Consider the following 20,570-nt stretch of genomic DNA (forward strand, 5'->3'; position numbering starts at 1 on the left):
GATAACAGGATTTATTATTGATTATCAGTTATGAGTAAAACAAAAAGAATCAGAATGGCTCTCGGCAAAGAAAATATTGTTTAAGAGAAGAGGCAAAAATGAAGATCGTGATCCATTTATTTAACATAGGAGTAAAATGAGATAAAAAAGTAATTCTTAAGCAAAAAAAGTATTTAACACTGATTTTGATTATTTCTTATGGACAAAGTGCCACAAGTCAACCGAAGGATCTTTAGGATGAGGTTTTTCTGGCGTAGGTGATGCTTTTACGATCGTTTCAGCATCTGCAATAGTTACATTATGAGGATTTCCGTAATGTGTTACATTGCAGCAAAATATGCTTGAGGGATTACAATCATTGATTAGATTTTTCCAACTGTTATGTGCTGACTTAATAACCAGGTGGGCAACCTCTCGTTCTTGTATCTCACCATTAAAACAGATGTAATTTTCAGGTTTTCCCGCTACAACTTTAAAAACCTGGAACCATTCTTTTACAGCACTGAGAAGATTTGGGAATGAACTATCAATATCGCTCAAGTTATTAATTACGCCAGACAACTCATCATCTACGCTTAAAACAATTAATTTCCAATCAATTTTATTTCTGTCGACCAAAGCCAAAGCTCCCAGGACCTTAACTTGCAAGATTTCTCCGCAACTGGGAAGACGTTGTCCTATTTCAATGGCATCAACAGGATCACCGTCGCCCTTTAGCTTTGTGAATTCATCAATTATGTTCGGATCTTCCAGGGTCTGGGGGAGAGCACCGTAGTTCCAAGGAATGCCATGGAATGGGAAGCAGTTCGGCACGTATCTCAGTTTACCTCCACTCGTGTCCTGCTTGATTGGATTTAGAGGTTCGTCGAGGGACATCTCCATTTTTGCATTGGTCCAGCGAGGCATTTCAATTACCATATTGAACACATTTTCCTCGGCATTCACGAATAACGGAACGTCATGAAACGGTGAAACCGGCCCGCCACTATTTTTAAAATATAATCTGTAAGTAGAAGTTCTTGGTGCCCCTCGTTCAGTTGTTTCGTACATATCTAGGTGCTATGACAACCAACGAAGAATAGTTAGCTCCTTAAAACAAGTTATTTGAGGTAGTTTTCCTCAAGGTACATAAGCAGGCCAGGCACCATTTATAAAATGGAAATTCCTAGAACATGTTAGATATCACTTAGGTAATACGACCACCAATAAGACGTCACAAGTTCGTGTATGAAGAGAACGTTTGATTGACGATCGTTGGGAGGCGCTGACCGTAGACAATCCAGTGAATTAAGGGAAATTTAAATTATATATTCAAATAGTTATGAAATTAATTTTTTGTTTACACCTCTTGTATGGTAGTTAGGAAATATCTCAGCCATGTTAATCTTGTAGACTGCACTATGGATCTAATCCCTTAATATGTTTGGTTTCGAGTTTCTATAAATCGATGACCATGTTACCTTTAATACTACACAGTCGTACGTTCTTGATATTAAAAAAAATCGTTTTCAATCGCTTGAGTTCCGATTCGAAGGATTTATTTCTGTCCGAAGCCAAATTTTACAAGGTCTATCAGTGACCTTCACTCGGGAACATTTCAAGTGTTCCGTGATTTCGAGCTTTTAGAACTTGATTCGGAAATTTTGTAGTGTTTTGATCGAGAGGTAAAGTTATTACGTTCAGAGAAATAAAATGGGTTTGGGGCAAAGAAAAAACGCTGTGCAAATGTGTTTTTTAAAAATGTTTCGTACTGACTAGACCATCGAAAGTGTTCTAAAAGAAAATTAAATTGACCAAAAGAAATATCTACCCGATCACTTGTTTTCAATTCATGAAGTGAGGCTTCGAAATGCAATTTCAAGTAATGAATTACCCAAGAAATATATGATACTTCTGGGAGGCTTGGGCGTTCCCGCATCCTAAGTAGTTCTATGTATGCTATTTTTTCAGATCCTTGCCTTAAGGAAGAAATAACACAACCGTAATTTCATAATTGGGCACAATATCATTGTCATTTCTGTACTTCTTGGGCATTAAGTATTTTGTACCTCAAAATCACAAGTGGGGCACTTTTCTTCAGAAAATGTGCCAAAAACTAATTTTTCCAGAGCATAAAATTTCTAGTCTTACAGTTTGGCCGACACCCTGTATAATGTTTATCCATACTATTTCGGAAAAATCAATGCATAGATATAGCTTCTGTTTCCAGTTTCCCAACGTAAGACATCCTTAATTTTCGAAAACCTAAACATGACAATTCATGCTTTGTTGCGGACAGTGTGGATGTATGAATTAGTCATCGCCACTCTTTCAAGAAAGTTATTGACAATAATCATAGTTGTCCAAGGGTTATCACCACTTAGTTACCAGAGAATCAACGATGGGATTCACTAGTTGACAAACAATTACAAAAAAGTTACTCGGGTACATGTAATGCAATGATAGCAGATTAGAAATATCAAGTAGATATATCTTGAGGGTGGAATGCCAAGGAGATCGAAATCTAAACAAATATTTAAATTTTCTTCACACAGCATGTAACTAACTGATGTAGATGTTACGTAATACACAGAAGTTGCAATAAATAGCATCCTGAAGCATAGAATATAAATATATTATAGGCCGAGATAAGATTAAATAGAATCCTTTTAATTCTAATTATGTTATTTGACATCTCTTTTTCCAGCCCACTTTGACCTCAATTATTTAGCTCCCCCATGTCGCAGTTAGTGATTTTTGGAACATTCTCATTGGCAGTGAGGGAGTGGCAACAAGCTTATGGAAGTCAGTTTTATGTTCTATATTTAAGTTAAGCTACATTTAACATAAACTTCAAGCACGAATTTCCAAAGGTAACCTTAAAAGTAAATACTGTGTTAACTTGGAAACTATGAAACCATTTATTTCGTAACATATTCTCTTCTGCAAGAGTACAGTGCTTCACAGTAGTTGATATTACAGATGACAAGTGAAATAGTTAGATTGTTAAGGTTCCCATCAAGAAACGCTTTGATAATTTTTCCAAAATGTACATAATTTCCAATTTATAATCCCAAAAATATTTCTCTTCTGGGACCCAAATTTAGGTAATTACAAAATGTGCATACTCCCATTTGTGCGATAGTTAAAAACATTATTGTAAGAATAAAATTTGCTTTTGATAACATTTTTCTATGTCAGAATCTAATTGGTAGAAGCGTTTGTGTAAACACCAAAGAAACATGATGGCCCAATTTAAAATGAATGGTCATTACCTCTTAATGATGATTTATTTACTAAAGAAAAATATTTCCCTAGTACAAATTTCAATACAATCAAGGTAAAATTACATAAAAAGAAGAATATAGCAGTACAAAATACATTAATAGAATTTAACAAAAGCAATATAACTTCCATTGTACTCTTGTATACATGTACAAGGTTGTTAAAAAAATTGCATCGAAAAAAGCAAGGTATATAGGCACAAAGCATCATACCAAATGGGATCAATTAGATGAATTCTAGCAGTCTTGAATTTCGATATTGAGAATGAAAGATATATCTATATTTTGAGAGAAATGGTTCTAGTCTCTCATGATGTTAAATAATGGCACATAAATAGTAAAATTTGTACAGATAAGGAATATTAAATGGATTAGGTTTTTGGCTACTCTGATAAGTGTGCAACATTCTAGCTTTCCCAGAAGGTAAGGGCAGTAATTTGGGTTTTGTAGCAAACAATATAAAAAACAATTGGTCAGCAACTTTCCTCTGAGTAGCTAATGGGAGTAAATCAAGTTGAGTTCTGATAATATCTTAACTAACATCAAAAGAAGAGAGACCAAACCTTCATAAAAATAATACTTAGTTAATTTTGAAAAATGGTACAACCATATTCAATGTCATCAATATAAATATTACTTAATTTATAAGTTCTTAAATGTGATGAAGATTGCCACAAAAGAATCCATCCAATGAGTAAAGTGGGTGAGCAAGTAATCAGGTATAGACCCTATTCTTGAAACAGTCCAATTTCAACTGAGTAGGCAGATAGTTATACAGTTGTATGCTCATATTATGAAATGAGTTGTAAGTTGTTGAAAATCTACAATAAGTAGTATTTAGATTTGCTCTACCTTTTGTGGTGTAGTTTTGGATGTGAAATCTAAATTGGTAATTTTTTAGATTAACTTTTACTTGAATTACAGCTTTAAACATATATAAACTAAATTAGGTCACGATTCCATACCTAATAAAAAAAAAGGTTTGCAGGAATCACGTGGTTTTATTAGCAAGAGAGCGAATAGCTCTCTTTTGTAGCAGCAAAATTTGTTTAACATGTGGGGAATGACCCTATAACTCTACACCATAATTGAAATGACATTGAAAGAAGGCACGGCGGAGTGTTAAATGATACTCACTTGAAATGAGAAAGTTGAGATTTCTTAACATATAAACAGCTTGACTCTTTTATTACAGATCTGACTGATGTGGGTCTCCCAGTTAAGTTTTGTATCATATAAATACCTAGTACTTTAGCAGTTTCAATATCAGTTATTTTTGATTAAAGACTGTACAATATGTTTTGTTGATATTTAAATGTAAATGATTAATATCACACCATTCCAAAGAAACTGTGGGAGATTGCTGCATTGAAATCACACCATTCCTTGGCCTGTCTTTGGGTAGCGCTAAATCATACCTTTGCATCTTCTATATGTTGACATTTTTGTAAAAAGGTGGTGTCATCAGCATAAAAAACACATTTAGATTTCATATTACAGGGCAAATTAGAATCATAATGATGAAAAGTACTTGGCCAAGCACAGAGCCCCTGGGTACACCACATTTTATTTTAAGAGCTGTAGATCCACAGCCATCAAGTTCAACCGATTGGTGGTGATCATCCAAATATGGCTTCATTTGTTTTAGTACAACTACCTTAACATCATAATATTCTAGCTTTGATGGTAATTTGAATGATTAACACAGTTGAAAGCCATACTAAGATCACTTAGTGTCAAGGAGACTGATTCCTTCTCTTCAAATTCATTAATGACATAATTAACCATGGACTCTACAGCCATATTTGTAGATTTCCCAGAATGATCATAATACCATATGGATAAATCTGTCCTATACCCATTCTAATATGTTGGAATTTACATCAAATTAAGGCAATAATGCTGAGAAAAAATATTTGTGTGAGCCTGATGAGAGTGAAAAATAGTTCTAAAGCAACTATGACCAGAAATTCTTCAGTAACACAAAAAATGAAACCTAAAATCCTGTAAGCTTTCATAACCACTAATAACATAGTCACTGTAAAAGGACCTGCAATGACCTAAACCAGCCATTTGCCAGAGCAAACAATACTGCTGATGGGCCCCCAGTAATAGGCTTACAGTTATTCAATAAACTTCCCCATGAAATGTAATATGAAGCAAAAGTTCCTGTTTTCTAGAAAAAGCTGTTCAACCTATTAAAAAATAATGTGTTCTATTCTATTAATGAATTTCGGGAACTGCCACTACATATCGATTCTGACTTAATCAAATAATATATAAATATAGAGGTACATGGGAATGTATACATATGTCAATGTATATATATTGTATTTTTTCTAAAATTGTTAAGTCTATATCTGACGTGCCCTATATTTGTGGAAAGCACCAAATCTCCAGATAAATGAATGAATTATTATTATTAATATGCTGTGAACATGTACTTTCAAATTTAACTTTCTGTCAAATAATACACCCAAGTCAGAACATGCTTCTACTCTTTTTAAAGGGCTCTTACACCAAGTGTAATCTGACTGAATGGAGATCCTTTTATGACTATGACATGATAATTTTTAATTAGTTTGTTCACCCACATTTTGAGGAGCCATTCATATAATTCATTGTGAGGTTACTTTCAACAGCTTGAGTGCTTTCGAGTTGACCTTTTAACATTTTGAAATGTTGCTGCTGGATCAGGATCTGGTTTGGTCCAATTGAGAAATTTGAACCCATTGTCACTTTAGGTTTATTTTTTTGGATGAACTGTGCCTCTGATGAATTTTTTAACATAGTGCACTCCATTTACCAACAGTTTGTCGTATCTAAACTTTGGCATAGCTGTAGTATCATCAGTGTCAATCTTAGAGAGTTCTGTTCTTAAATTTGATCTGAGGATTCTTTTAGATAAAAAGTAATTAGTTTCCTCTTCTTTGCCTCTCTTCCAACTTCTGCTAATCCCACAAAATTATTCATATCCAAATGTGTTGTGAGAGCATTGAGCCTGCCTTTTATTGCAGAAATTTCAACTTCTGACTGGACTAAAAGAGCTGCCAGCTCAGCTACAGCACTCAAAAGTATTCGATAAGGTTGTTGCATTTTGTGTTGGTCCAGATTTATTGTCGATGAATTTGCAGGCATGATCATACCAGCGGAGAGTTTACTTTTCCATGCAATACAAAAACCACTGATCTCATAATAAACTCTTCAATGAATTTTAAAAATGCAGTATCACTTGGACTTGAAAATTTTTTAGGAAGATGTTGATCACAATTAGATCAAATTATGTGTTCCTTGTCCATATAGGTGGAAGAAGGGACTAGTTATTAGTCTCAACCTCGCCCAATTAAGTCGATAAATAAAGCTTTTTGCAGCATTTCAAGCACTTCATGATTAATGTATGAGATTTAACCACCCAACTATGATTATTTATCTAATGATAGCACGAATAATATGCACTCTCAAGATGGCATCATACAAACTATTGCCATTATATTATTCAGACAAATTTGGGTCAGGAGTTGGTTTTCAACTATCAAAGTTGATACCAATAAATTACGAATTATTGCATCCAATTCACAGAGAATACTCATCATCACATATTAAAAATAATCCAATTTGCATGCTATTTCTTCATGATCCAATACAGTTCTACCGACTATGAAATATGCATACAGCTTGGTGGCTTTTCTGAATGAAATATTCAATGTAACAATAAGCAATATTTGCCCACCTATTTTGATGAATATATTTGCGTGAAAGAGCTACCCAGATTGTAATAAATGAGTGCATAGGCAATTGCATTATAGGCATTGGCTCTTGCATGACTGATTTTGAAATCAGAATGAACGACAGAATTAACTATGAAATCTTCATTGTATTAAAATCTCTAAATACTCAAGGCCTATAAATTAAACCCAATGAAGTTTCATTTTGTACATACAAATTAATTTATGTTTATACACAGAAATATAAGTAATAAAAAAGTAGATACCCTGTAGCGTGCCGTTACATGAGCACTGGCTATATTTCTCCATCAATAAAATGGCATTTTTAAATAATTGGTGGCTATCATTTAAAATTCTAATAAAATATTATTTTTAATACTAATAATTAGAAAATACATTTCAATAATATATCTCTTTATTCACACAATGAATAAATCATATATGAAACACTCATGTACATTCATTATAGCTGTTTTATAAAGAATAATAAACTAATACAGAAGACTCTGATTTAGTGCTTTATACAAATTATAACTTTAAAATCTATGGTTAAAACTTAATTCAATTGTATATACTCAGCCTCAAAAAACTTTGTGGCACTTGACCTTCAAGAAAATATGACATTTGAACTACAATTTTCATTCCTTTACTCTGAGGGAAAGTCCCAGGAAATTTTATACAAAACATCATTACATGATAGTACAATTTATATTTCAATTTCCTTGAAAATCTATGTTTATCAATTGGCTTCGATATGACTAAAATGATGATTTATACTAAAATCTCACCATTAAATGTCTTTGTACACTCAATTGCACAGTCCAAATATGTTTTAACACATACTGGAATACCTGCTGAAGTCAAATCCTGCTTCTCAAATGATACTTCAATCTTTCACATACATGTTTTCATTTGATGCTACCTCATTATCCACCAAAAACAGTCACTGCTTACAATGCAAACACTTATGGTAGAGTTGCAGGCAAATTTGTCTATTTTCATACTGAACCAATGATTCAATACAATTTACAATATTCATTTGATGTCAATTAAAAAAAAGTCGGTCTCCTCATTTATCGAAGTCAAGGGAGGCATACTGCTGCTCATTAACTTCAGTCAGCACCACTTGTCCGTCAGGTAAGAGAAGAACAACTCTTCTATTTTCACTACCTACATAAATAAAACATTCGGAGGATTAAAATGATGCAACCAAATAGAAATAACTAAGTATGATAGCAGCAAATGAACACTTGAGTTTCTCAAAATAAATTCTCTTTGAGTCATGTGATTCAGAAAATTGTACCCCTGCCAAACAGGTTGTACAAGAGCCCTATTACTTAATATGAAAATAATGAATGAGTGAATACAAGTTCATTAGAAATGCTTAAGTAGATACTTCTTGTTGACTTATCAAAACTATACACTAATATAAATAACTTTGACACACCAACCTTGAGGTATCTTTTTGAGAAGTTTAGTAAACAAGACTGTGCATTTGCCAAAAAAGCTCAAATTTCATTCAAATTCAGTTTTAACAGAGATGGTATTTTTTTCTGAAATTGAGATGGACAAAACAATAAAACCATATTCTAGTTATTTGCTATAAGTAAATCATTAGACCAAGGAAGAAAAATCAATATGACCTTAAAAAAAGTAATATAGCATTAAACATGCAATTTTGAAACTGGAATTGATAGTTAAATTTAAAGAGAGCATATTGAGCATAGTTGAGTCAATAACTAACACATACTGCAGTGCACCACTGTTGTGTCCGGAACAGCGTCACAAAAATATGAACAAAGTATTATAGGGACAACAATGAAGCAAAACACACAAGGACTGTAATACCCTCACTACACCTCATACCAGAAACCTAATAAATATTCCTATACAAGTTGGACATGAGAAAGTGTTTAATGTGTAAACCAGGAGCCAAGAAAAACAAAACTTATTTATTTACCTCCTATTTTCCAAAATTTAGCCAATTAAAAATCTAATTTCTTTGAACACTTTAGGTGAACTTCAAGCTTACATAAAATTCTTAGAATATCCCTAAATATGCTCAGTGTATAGAAAACACTCAAAATGACGAGCAAGATGTAATGGTGTGTAATACAACATAAATATCGCAAAATAGAGCAAATTGAAATTGAGCATGTTTAAATGACTCTATTTAATTTAATTTTCAGGCAAAAAAATTCCCCACGACAATAAAACTGCTGTTCAATTAGTCTGTTATGCAGAAAATAAAATGCTTAGTCAAATAGAAATATTTTGGTTACATTTACCATTTTTATGTAACACTATGCATCCTTTTCCGTTAGTTTCTTTGAAGACATATTTGGTTGAAATTGACGAAAATATGTTTCATTAAAAAACTGACTCATCCTATTATTCAGACATTAAGTGAGCCAACACATTCAAATCAAAACGGGAGTTCAAACTAATTAGATATAGATATACCCAACATAAACAAATTTAATGCAATAATGAAAAAACAATGGCTGGAAGTGGGAAATCACTTTGCAAATTCACAAAAGCTAACATATACATTAGTTTTGTGTTCTGGGATCCCTAAAACACCATTCTCATTGCTGCAATACCATACGTATGCACCCCAGTGTATTAATTCAAATTTACACACTTAGCCACAATTTTTACCGATTAACAATATTCTTATCAGTAATCTACCAGTTAAGGAAGATTTTGGATGGACACAAGCTACCAAACAGCACAGTACCAATTCTCTTGCCTCTCCCAATTAAACAAAACCTGAAACTGGACAACAAAATAAACCCTTTTCATTTCTGCATTCTTATTTTCTCCCTTCATCCTGCTCAACATGCCTATCCTATACTTACCCTTCCCTCGTTTGCTTAATGTTCTCTCCTCTATCACAGTCTTCAACATTTCATTACCAATGAAAATACTCTGCATCCACTTATCCTGTCTCCTTTGAATTTCTCTCAACATACCCTCTCCTTGCCCAACATGCCTAGCTCTTCCTCATTTGTTTATATTTCTGTCAATTTCAACTCTTCTTCCATCTGCGTAAATTCCTCTTGGGTCCTCCACTGGGTTATATCGTCCACATTGGCCGACGTTTCGATGTCCGACTCGGTCATCGTCTTCAGGGCTTCTGAATGCCGTTTGCCTCTTTTTTCCCGTAAATATGTGGTTTTCCCCCCAATCAGGTGTCATTTGATTGGTCCGTATCAAGCCGCCCGCCGTTCCTGGTTTCACCCATTACTCCAAGGATCGGTGGAAAACACGTGGAAACCAATCCTTAGAGTAATGGGTGGCACAGTGGGCGGCCAATGGGAAGGCTCCCTGATACGGACCAATCAAATGTCACCTGATTGGAGGGAAAACCATATATATACGGGAAAAGAGAGGCAAATGGCATTCAGAAGCCCTGAAGACGATGATCGAGTCGGACATTGAAATGTCGGCCAATATGGACGATATAACCCGGTAGAGGACCCAAGAGGAATTTACGCAGCTGATACGCCGGGAAAACACCAAATCTTCTTCCATCCCTCTCCACACAATCATTTCAAAAGCCTTCAATTTATACCAGTTATCCATCTTCTATGACCATCTTTCCGTACCCTACAAAACTATGCTCCATATCAAAGTTTTGATGAGTCGTTTCTTAACATCCTTATTCATTCCATCAATGTTTTATTAACATCAATCCTCATCCTGCATCATTAGCCTATCAGACTTATTTTCTAATGTGCTCAGCGATGCTTGTAACCCATTGGCTGAATGAATAATTAGAGGTTGATCATCCACAAACATATCTGATTTTATTAATTGCCTTCCAACTTTTATTTCTATCTCCAGTTTTTCCCATCTCTCTTTGATCGTTTCTTCCACACAAACATTGAAAAGCATGGGTGGGGATAGACACCCCTGTGTTACCCTCTCGTCTTAACACTACCTATCCACCACTCACAACTGAGCAGTCTTGATAGGTGTAGGTACAGGTTGCAGATCATATCCCTCCAATCCAGTCCTATTTTCTGCAATACATAAATGTATTCTACCCAATTTACATAATCAAATGCATTTTTGAAATCTATGAAACAGACAAATACATCTTGATTGTATTCTATATTCCCCTCTATTAGTGACTTACTTCTACGCATGCCTCTCCCAAATCCAAGCCAATTATCCCCAAAATGATCATTTCCCCTCCTCTCCATCATCTTATTGATGAATACAATTACCACACTAGCTGTGTGTGAATCTCACACAAGGGCATACAAAAGTATCAGTAGAAAGTGAAAGTTTACATACTCTGACCGAAGTTAATCGTGATAAAAAATATGGACTCAATAAGTTCTTGGCTGAAATGTCTTTATCGCATTTCCAAAGTTTTTTCACCAGATAAAAATACAACCTGTATATTCTGCTTCACTGCCATATGTATCATTATGTTTGTCATGTTTGCATGATGCAACAAAGCAATTTGTTTATGGCTTTTATATTCAAACAGCAAATTCATTCGTATTTCAGAGAAAATTTACCAAAATGAATAGTGGTAAAAGACTACATTCAATTAGTGTGAGCAAGAATTTAAAGATTATTAGAGGAACTGAAAATATTAGCAAATGTGGATGAGTGCGAGTAGGACATTAATATGACTTGCAGCAATGTTGCAATAAAGACTGGATGTAGAAAAAGACATTTCTTCCAAGCACGGGGACAAAAAAGAGTATTTATTGGAAAACCTTCTGAATATCTTGATATGGAAAAACAACTCACAGTGCATATAGGAGTGATGGCAATTTAGGCCTGTAGAGTAGACAGTAATGTACCTAATAAAAGCCCTGTACGCAGTCAGAGAGCTTAGTGTAACCATCAGTAAATTTAAGGAAAGCAGAGGTTGGGTGTACAGTTTTTTTCAAAGAACAGTCTAAAACAATTAAAATGCTTTCATTAAGCATACAGTTGTCATGAAAATCTTTTAAATCTGTAAAAGATTTTGAAGTCATGTCATCCATCTCAGAAATACATATTCCTTGCTATTAAGTCAATTAGGGATTGTAGATTAGACCTAATTAATTTGCAATCCCATTTGACAAACAGAATGATATTTGACAAAAAGTAGTTCAGGTATGAACTGCAGGTGTACAGAAATGATGCAACACCATGATTAAGTATTGGTGCATGGAAATACAATATTTAAATGGAAAACACTTACAAGAAGTGTTCCCAGCAGGAATAGTGGCCAGGTAGCAAGAGGAGGGCATGAAGAATAATAATACTATTTTGCACTGGGTTAATTGTAATTGCATGCAGGAATGTCATCTATGTTTGCTTATCTAACTCAGAAGAATGCTATTGCTAGATGGTTATCATGAGCATCTCACATGAGGGCATGTAGAACCTCTTGAAAGGGGGAAACCCAGAACAAGTAATCACTCCAGGAAGAATGAATTCTATAATTCAAAAACTTGATGTCTGTTCCAATCATGCCCTTCAAGTCTCACCTGAAGAAATCACATTCAGATTGAATGCCAAGTGTTATTGATTAGTAATAAAAAGAGATGTTTCAGGCGTGATATGGTGGAATATCATAATTAATAAAAATTGGCATGTGGAAAATATTGCCAATTTTTAATTAGTTATTCATTAGAGAAAACTAGCAGGAACAATTAAGAAGCTGACACATTCAAATGAATCAATGGATTGTAATCTCATGATTTAATTAGAGGATTTGATTGCATTTTCATTGAGGATCCATTAGAGTTTAAAGAAATTTTGCATTTCCAATAAATCTGGAGGTAGTGAATATATTTCAGTTAGGGACAGTACTGAGTATGGTATCAAATTCTTTTTTGGCATTCATTGCATTTTTCATTTTTTTTCATGCTTCTAAATTAATACTAAAATCATCTCCATGGAAAAAATTTCAAGAATATTGTGAATTACTACTATCCTGTGAGTAGGATGCAAATCCGATGATAAAGACCACTGACACTAAGTCATGAATATTTGTAATTTTTACTTATTCTTATATTTCTGCTTTTCATGAAAAGACTAAAGAGTACTGTTTCAAAACTTTTGCTATATTACTGTTACTTTAATCATGAAGAATATATGCATTGTATTTTTTGCTGATTTTTCTAAAAATTATTTTTTCCCAATATTCAAAGCTCACAAAAGAGTTGTGCACCTTAAGACTATAAGGTAACCAATCATTGGTCTATGAGGAACTTATCACAGAAACAGCACATCTTAATAGCCAACTAACAAAAGCAAAGTAAGTTGAGATGACTGAAGAGCACTTAACATACCATGGTGTTAAGTACAGGATTGCTAAGAGACAAAGGACCATTGTGAATGAGCAAAATGGTCCATTCCTGGAAATGCATTGCCTAAAAAACTCTCACAATCAAGGATCAGTAATAACATACTAGTTCATCCTCAGCCAAATTTACCCATTACTCCACCGCTACTAAAGTCATGGGTAGGAGGATGGATAGCCAACCAGCACTCAAGATCCAGATTAAATCAGAGCATATGAGTTGTTTCAAATCCCTTATTCAAGGCCTGGGGTCCACACTTTAAAATTCCATTATTTACAGAGGTTCACAGATCATGTAGGTGCAGTAACTGCCTGTCTACTGCCAAGCAAAAGTGAAGTTCAGCCTTTTAGAGTGGAACAGATACCTTCTACTCTAGATCGAGTGAATTAGCCTCATTTAATGTAAGAACTGCAATGGTAAGGACTAACAACAATATCTAATGGCACTTCTGGAATCCAAGCTAATCAAAGACATCTCAAAATGGGAGAACTTTAACATCCAGAAAGCTTGAACCTGGATGTGCCTGTTGATTGAAGGCTTCAAATATAAAGAGCCAACTGACAAAAATGGTAGATTTACATGTTAGTAATACCTCATTGTGAGGGACAAGTTCTGGATGTATCTGTAGTTAAATAGTTAAGTAAGTATGCCTTGTGATTTGTGTCGGTATTTATGATTCCACTAGTGCTGTGTTTATAAAGTGCAACCATAACTAATGGTGACGCCTCCCCTGGAGAGGCAGACCTCAAATTGCTGGCAAGTCAGTTAAGTGCCACAAGCGATACTGTGCAAAGAATTGTTACCAACGAAAAAATATCCGCACCTAAGAAAAATGAAATTTTGTTAGAGATCAAGAACATAGAAGACCTTTTCATGACACTTATTAATAATCATAATGGGGTGCTAGGGAAAATTGAGGCCTTGTCTCAATAAATGAATTTAAGCACTAGCGTTATCAGAGAAATTGTATGGGAAGAACTAAAACAGTAGTGCCCTAAACTCTCTGCAGGATCTTCTTTTGCCAACATAACTTAAAAGCAAAGGATAGGGCTATCAAATAAGAATAACTCCCCAGTGGATAACAAAATAAATAAAAGTTGTGAGAGACCATCGATTGTGGCAACTAGAGGTCACATAATCAAGATAGGGTAAATAAATCTTCAAAAGGCATAAATGACTAAAAATAACATGATAAAAATCTCAGCAGAACATGGGCTGGACATTTTACTCATACAAGAACCATATCTCTATTACAACAGTGAGGAGGATTCATGAAAAATACCAGGCTTTGGAATTCAAATGCACATAACCCCTGTAAACACAAAAGAAAAATTCCTTTCAAGTATCATAGTACTCAATAAAACCTATGACTTACTTAGCTTCGATAAATGCTCAACGACATACTTTGCAGCAGCAGAAATATGGGCACATAGAAACCATTAATCTTAATTTCTGGGTACATGCCTCCTTCAGAAGACATGAAGGATCGCATACAGGAACTGAAAAATCTAATTAGAATATTCCAAAACAAAAGAATACTTGTGGCAATAGACTCCAATTCTAAAACCGAAATTTGGTTCTGCAAAAAAAAATTAACAACAGGGGTAGAGCGCTAGAACTAATAATTTTGGAAGATCTTTTCATCCTAAAGAACCAGAAGAACTCTCCACATTCTACTCAACCATGGGCAGTTGCAATTTGGATCCAACTCTTAAGTAACTCGGCACTAACAAAACAAATTTATAAATGGAAGGTTAATGACGAACTACTTAGCAGCAACCACTGGCTAATAACATATCAGATTGGCGCAACTTTTGAAAAGGAATACAAAATTAAGTACAGATATAATATCGGGGTTGCAAACTGGAAGAAATTTATGGAAAAATTACTCGGTAACAACATTGTGAAGCAATACCATGGGACCCCAGCTACGAAAACATAGGCGCAAGAGCAGAATCATAAATTACATCCCTGCAGGATTCACCCCAAGGAAGAATACCAATGACCAAGACACAACGGAACACAACAACATGATGGAATGAGAAGCTCCACAGTCACAAATTACAGTGCGGAAGACTCAGCAGAACATACTAAGGAGCATTATTCAAGAGGAAAAGGGAATTAACCACCGCAGATATACTGAGGCAAAAGCAAGAAACCAAGAGGAAATGCAGAAAAGTAAGGAAAAAAGCTGGAAAAAATTTTCAAAAGCCAACAACAAAATGGCATGGGATGAACTTAAAATACCACCTACATATTCAGCTGCCTAAAACAAAAAAGGGGATATTCAGCTTTTTGATTAAACCATACTAAACATAGTTAACACCTTGATACTAGATGACAAGACAGCACGAAACGGAAGACCAAATTTCTATTAGAGGTGAATTGAAACTCAGCTCTCAATAATCAGAATTAGAAATCACTGAAAAAGAGGTAATTACAGCAATATACGATATGGAACCAAAGAAAGCCCCAGGGAATGACGGTATAAATGCTGAAATAATTAAAGTAGCTGAACCTGTAATAGTACCATTTCTCACAAGAATTCTTGAAGACTGTGGTAGAAATAAATATTTTCTTAAAGCATGGAAAAGAGGACTACTCTGCGTGATCACAAAATCAAAAGGGAAAAGACCCCAAGTCATATAGGTCAATTACATTGCTACCTGAGTAGGGAAAATTATTCGAAAGAATAATTAAGAAAAAAATAGAGGATGGAGTAAGAGAATCACAAGAAAAGATGCAAAGAAAGAAAAGAGGAGTCATTGAAATAAACAACCAGTAAATTGTAACCATTATTGAATTAAAAATGTAATTAGGTTACTGGGGGTTAAATATAAAGGTACTCCAAATTGTAAAAATTTAAAATCTCTTATAAAAGAGGTGATGGAATTGCCTGATTCATTGTGAATCTGGTCAAATTGAATTGAAGCCCCGAGACATTGGTGGTGTCAATACAGTATATCATAACACAATGGATAAATGCACCTCATATTAAGTGCCAAATGTTCCTCAAATGAGCACATCAGGCATCAATCAATCAAATTTTTTGGTGGCAAATTGTCCATCCAAAAATCTCAACCGGTAGAATACCAATAATAATACTTAACTTAAAAAATGCTGAACATACAAAAATCAATCAATTATAATATGTCATGAAGAGAAGTGACTTCTTTCCAAAATGAAGATTTCAGACTATTTTTTCCAGTCCTCTTGGTAGAAGCACATTGGAGGAAAATCACAAATGACCCTTACTAAAGGGTAAAAATTGGTAGCCCCATGTAAGTGTATTACCCCTGATACCCAGGATAAGCTATGTAAATTTACGATATGCATGCCAATGTTGACATCATGAAGAGCTGCAAACCAAATGTTATGAGGAAAACATATCATTAGATCATATTTAAATCCTTAGAAACATGGTCAAAGTCACAATGGTGAAGTATTGCAGTTTCTTATGAACTAAGCTGTCTTCAGATACAGTATCAAAGTTTTTGTCTCGGAGCAACACCCAAATTTGGTCCCTTGTTTACTTACAAATGTTACTCTATGATTATCAGAAACCATCAATGTTGGCACACAAGGGTGCAATGATTAAGCACCCAAGCCTCACAGTAAGGGTAGTACAAATTCATGTCCAATCCAGAAGAAAATCATTTGTATCTAATTGTAAATTGGAATCTTTTGAATTATTACTAAGCACTCCCTCTTAGCATGCTATTAAAGGGAATTGTGGCCACATATATTCACTAACATGCACATATTGTGAATAAGAAATGGGAAAGGAATATGGGAGAAGATTGAGATGCTGGAGTGAGGGGAGAGGAGGGAGGAGAGGGAAAAGTGGTGGTGTATGCTACAAAATCCATAGGTTAGTGAGGAGTAAGAAAATGAAGGAAAAAGGCACTGAAGGGAGGGTTCCAATGGTTTGGAGTTTTCTAAAAGGTCAGTTTAATGCCAATTTGAAATATGACCACTTCATGCTTCAGTTGCAACATTTTCTCACACTACATCTTTTGACTACAACTTATCTTCACATAATGGTATGCCCATACACAGCATATGCCTCCTAGAGGTGGGTTATGGGTAACAGTATACTGGCTATTGGGTAGTCCCTTCAGAAGAGATATTAGCTTGCTTAGAATAGCAAAACGAGATCTGAAATATTACTATGCTTAGGTTTTGCTCATTGAAAACATACCAAAACTGACAGGTGGACTGCATAATCATTAGTACTGAATGGTGCAGGTGGCATAGGTACTGCAATAACATTTCATGCTGCATGTCAACAAAAAATCTCAGATGATTGAATTCATGATGGCTAACATTGTAAAATATTGGCTGAGCAACAAATGTGCATGGCACTATTTAGACTTGTGGTGCTTTAAATGTGAAAAGAATGCATTGAATTGAATAATAGTTGGAAAAATAACTACTTGTTAAAATGAATGGAAGCCTTATTAGCATGTGATCATGTAAAGGGCATGGTGTTGTTGAAATTCATAACAAATGGATAGCATTATGGCTGAGGGAATGACAATTCGGAAAAGTTGATTGGTATGAGCAAGAGGATTGTCTTGAATACATGGTGTCAGCATAAACCTATTCATTTGCACACTTGGCAAAGAGGTGGTTCTAAGATTATGATTGATTTCATTGCAGAGTGGGCTCATGTTAGCACATTTATGAATGACACCAAAATTATGAATATACTGACAAGTATACAGTGATGAGAAAAGAATATTAGAGTACAGAAGAAATTGAGAGTATCAGTTGAAGATAAATTATCCTTTCAGCAGGTGGAATGTAACTAAGATATTTGAAATAGAAGCATTAGTGATGCACTGCAAGGGTATGCTGGAAAGTCTGGTCAGGAGAATGAAAGAAGAAAGATTCTCTGAGCACTGCAAATGAGGTATAATGGAAAATGACTAAAGCAAGATCTAAATGCTTGGAAGGTAGCTTAAGATGTTTGCAAAGAGAAAAAGTGCATAAATGAAAAAAATGTCACATAAGAAAGCAAGGAAAGAATATATAAGGCCGAAGAAGAAATGCAAACTGACTTTTCAATAAAGGAGGAGCCAAATTCCAAAAAACTGCGGGAGATGCCGGATATTGAGGGATCTGGGTTCGAATCCCAGTCAAGGCGAATGATTTTTACACTCTGAAATTGTTGCAAAGAAGAAGCAATTTTAGAAATGATTAAAGAGCCAAATTCAAGAGGAGTCATAAAAATTAATACAACAAGAATGGGGATTCGTTGCTGATATGAATGTAGAGTTAGAGACTGTTGAAGAGTCTTTAGAGGAATTGTACGGTTGTGATACAGCAAATATGACACAAATGCCATTGATGATTAAAACGACCCCAGGGAAGTTGATGTAAGTGAAAATAAAGTTGTTATACCTGTTAAAACTCTGAAAAATATGGGAAAAAGTGGATTGACTGAAATATAAAGTGATCTGTTGAAATTTAGATGCAAATAACTGATCATGTATTCGTGCAAATCATTAAATTTATGCTTCAAATTTTAGATGATCCAAATTACTAGAAAAATTGGAATAAATAAACCTTTATATAAAGGCAAAGGGAGTAACATGGAATGCAAGGTTACATAGCCATTTGTCTTTTAGGCTTATGGGGGAAATTCTTTGATTAAGGTTTGAGTGAGAAAGTAAGGAAGGTAATGTAGGACAAAACATGAGTGTGTGAGTGAGTAGGATCTTGAGGGAAAATATCTTGAAATAGCAAGTCATCATGACTGTTCACATATTTTTATGGATCTGTGAGAAATGGATCAATTTGATTTAAGGATAAGAAACATATTTCTGTTAGTTGATGATGCAGTTTTTTTTGCTGAGAGCTTAGAAAATCTAAAGAAGGCAACATATTTCGGGATATATTTGAGAAAAACAAATAATTTTGTGTCAATACTGAAAGAAGCTGAGTTTGCTACGGAGAATAGGAAAAATGATGTCATAGTGATTGTTAATGGTGAAATGATGAAGAAGTTCCTGATTTTATGTGCCTCACCAGATTTTTGGTGATGGGTGGCAGGAAAAATGAAGAAATTATAAGGTGTGAGAATGCCAGCAGAAAGACGGAATGTATAAAAAGATGTGTGCATCTTAAGCAACATAAATGGTAAATTTAGTCTCTTTCTACACCCCCTTCAACATATCGAAACTCCTCTGCAAATACGAAGATACCATCGACAATGCAAGGAAGAGTGGTGTGTATGTGATACAGTGCGAGTGTAATGCCATATATGAGAGCCAAACGGGTAGGAATATCTCCACCCGAAACAAAGAACAGAAGTGCACGATCTTAGGCAAAACCACATCAATGATTGCCTAACACTTACTCGAGGCCAACCACACCTGTGATTTTAAATTAAAAGTGCTGCATGTGTCAAATGAATGCAAAAAATTAGAAGCATTGGAACAATCGGAAATTGTCCGACGAGTAAAGAAGAAAACCCCCCTCCTCAATGACATGCAGTTTACTTCTTCCTTCCCCCTCCTTTTCATCAACTTTTGTTGGTAAACTTTGACCACGCGTGACAGACAACCGCCACCATCCTTGAGTGTTTCCACCCCCCCTCCCCCCCGGTGTGTGAGTTAAGTGTGGGTATTCCACCACCACCCTTCCAGAAGGGCCTAATCCTTGGCCTCTAAACCCCGGCCCGCCTATTGGCATCGTCCCGGCTACCGATTATTTATTGGAGACTGCCGCCATCCACCCAAGAGGACCACTTCGCACCCTAAGACTATGTGTAATGTTTTTTGACAAGGTCAAAACGCTGATTCCACTATTCCTTGAAAATGTCACCCTTGTCTCCCCCCCCCTTCCACTCCTCATTTCCTACCACATCCTCTCCCCTCCTTCCGGAATCGTAAATGTATATAAGCATGCACATAACTTCAGTTTGTTACCTGATGATGATGTAATACATCGAAACCCAGTCGTAAAAAAAACTTTATCAATTGGAAAAGTGCTCCGATCAATTATTCAACATAAATGGTATTGTTCCCTTCCCTCTTCTCAAAATTAATATATGATGCAAAATTTGGATAGACCGTAATAATAATTACAACTGATTAAATGCAGTGGGTGTGGAGTACTTAAGGAGTATTTGCAGTAAAAATATGAGATATCTGGATAGAAATGACAATGTTAGGATAACATTTCAGGAACAGAAAAGCATATATGAAACAATGTATGGAGTGACAGATGTGGAAAAGTGTGATTATAATAATCAT

At 35.0% G+C, this 20,570-nt stretch overlaps 2 protein-coding genes across 4 annotated transcripts in view; both read right to left on the reverse strand.

The window, feature by feature from the left end:
- Positions 1–189: 189 nt before the first annotated feature.
- On the reverse strand, positions 190–918 carry LOC139692083 (inorganic pyrophosphatase-like). Its single transcript, XM_071590115.1, has one exon. It carries the CDS (start codon positions 916–918, stop codon positions 190–192), a length of 729 nt encoding a protein of 242 aa, XP_071446216.1.
- A 6,489-nt stretch (positions 919–7,407) lies between these two features.
- Positions 7,408–20,570, reverse strand: part of Chro (chromodomain-containing protein chromator) — a 36,699-nt gene continuing 23,536 nt past the window's right edge. For 2 of the 3 annotated variants that reach the window (XM_071590030.1, XM_071590029.1), the window contains exon 9: positions 7,408–8,158. In XM_071590030.1, the coding sequence (XP_071446131.1) occupies positions 8,058–8,158 (101 nt within the window). In that variant the 3' untranslated portion in view covers positions 7,408–8,057. Of the gene's footprint in view, positions 8,159–8,439; positions 8,542–20,570 lie in introns of all 3 variants that reach the window. The other variant, XR_011701707.1, reaches the window with a different exon arrangement.

Source organism: Hetaerina americana, unplaced genomic scaffold (genome assembly GCF_022747635.1).
Source record: "Hetaerina americana unplaced genomic scaffold, ioHetAmer1.1.p SCAF_4, whole genome shotgun sequence".
In the NCBI taxonomy this organism is placed as follows: Eukaryota; Metazoa; Arthropoda; class Insecta; order Odonata; family Calopterygidae; genus Hetaerina; species Hetaerina americana.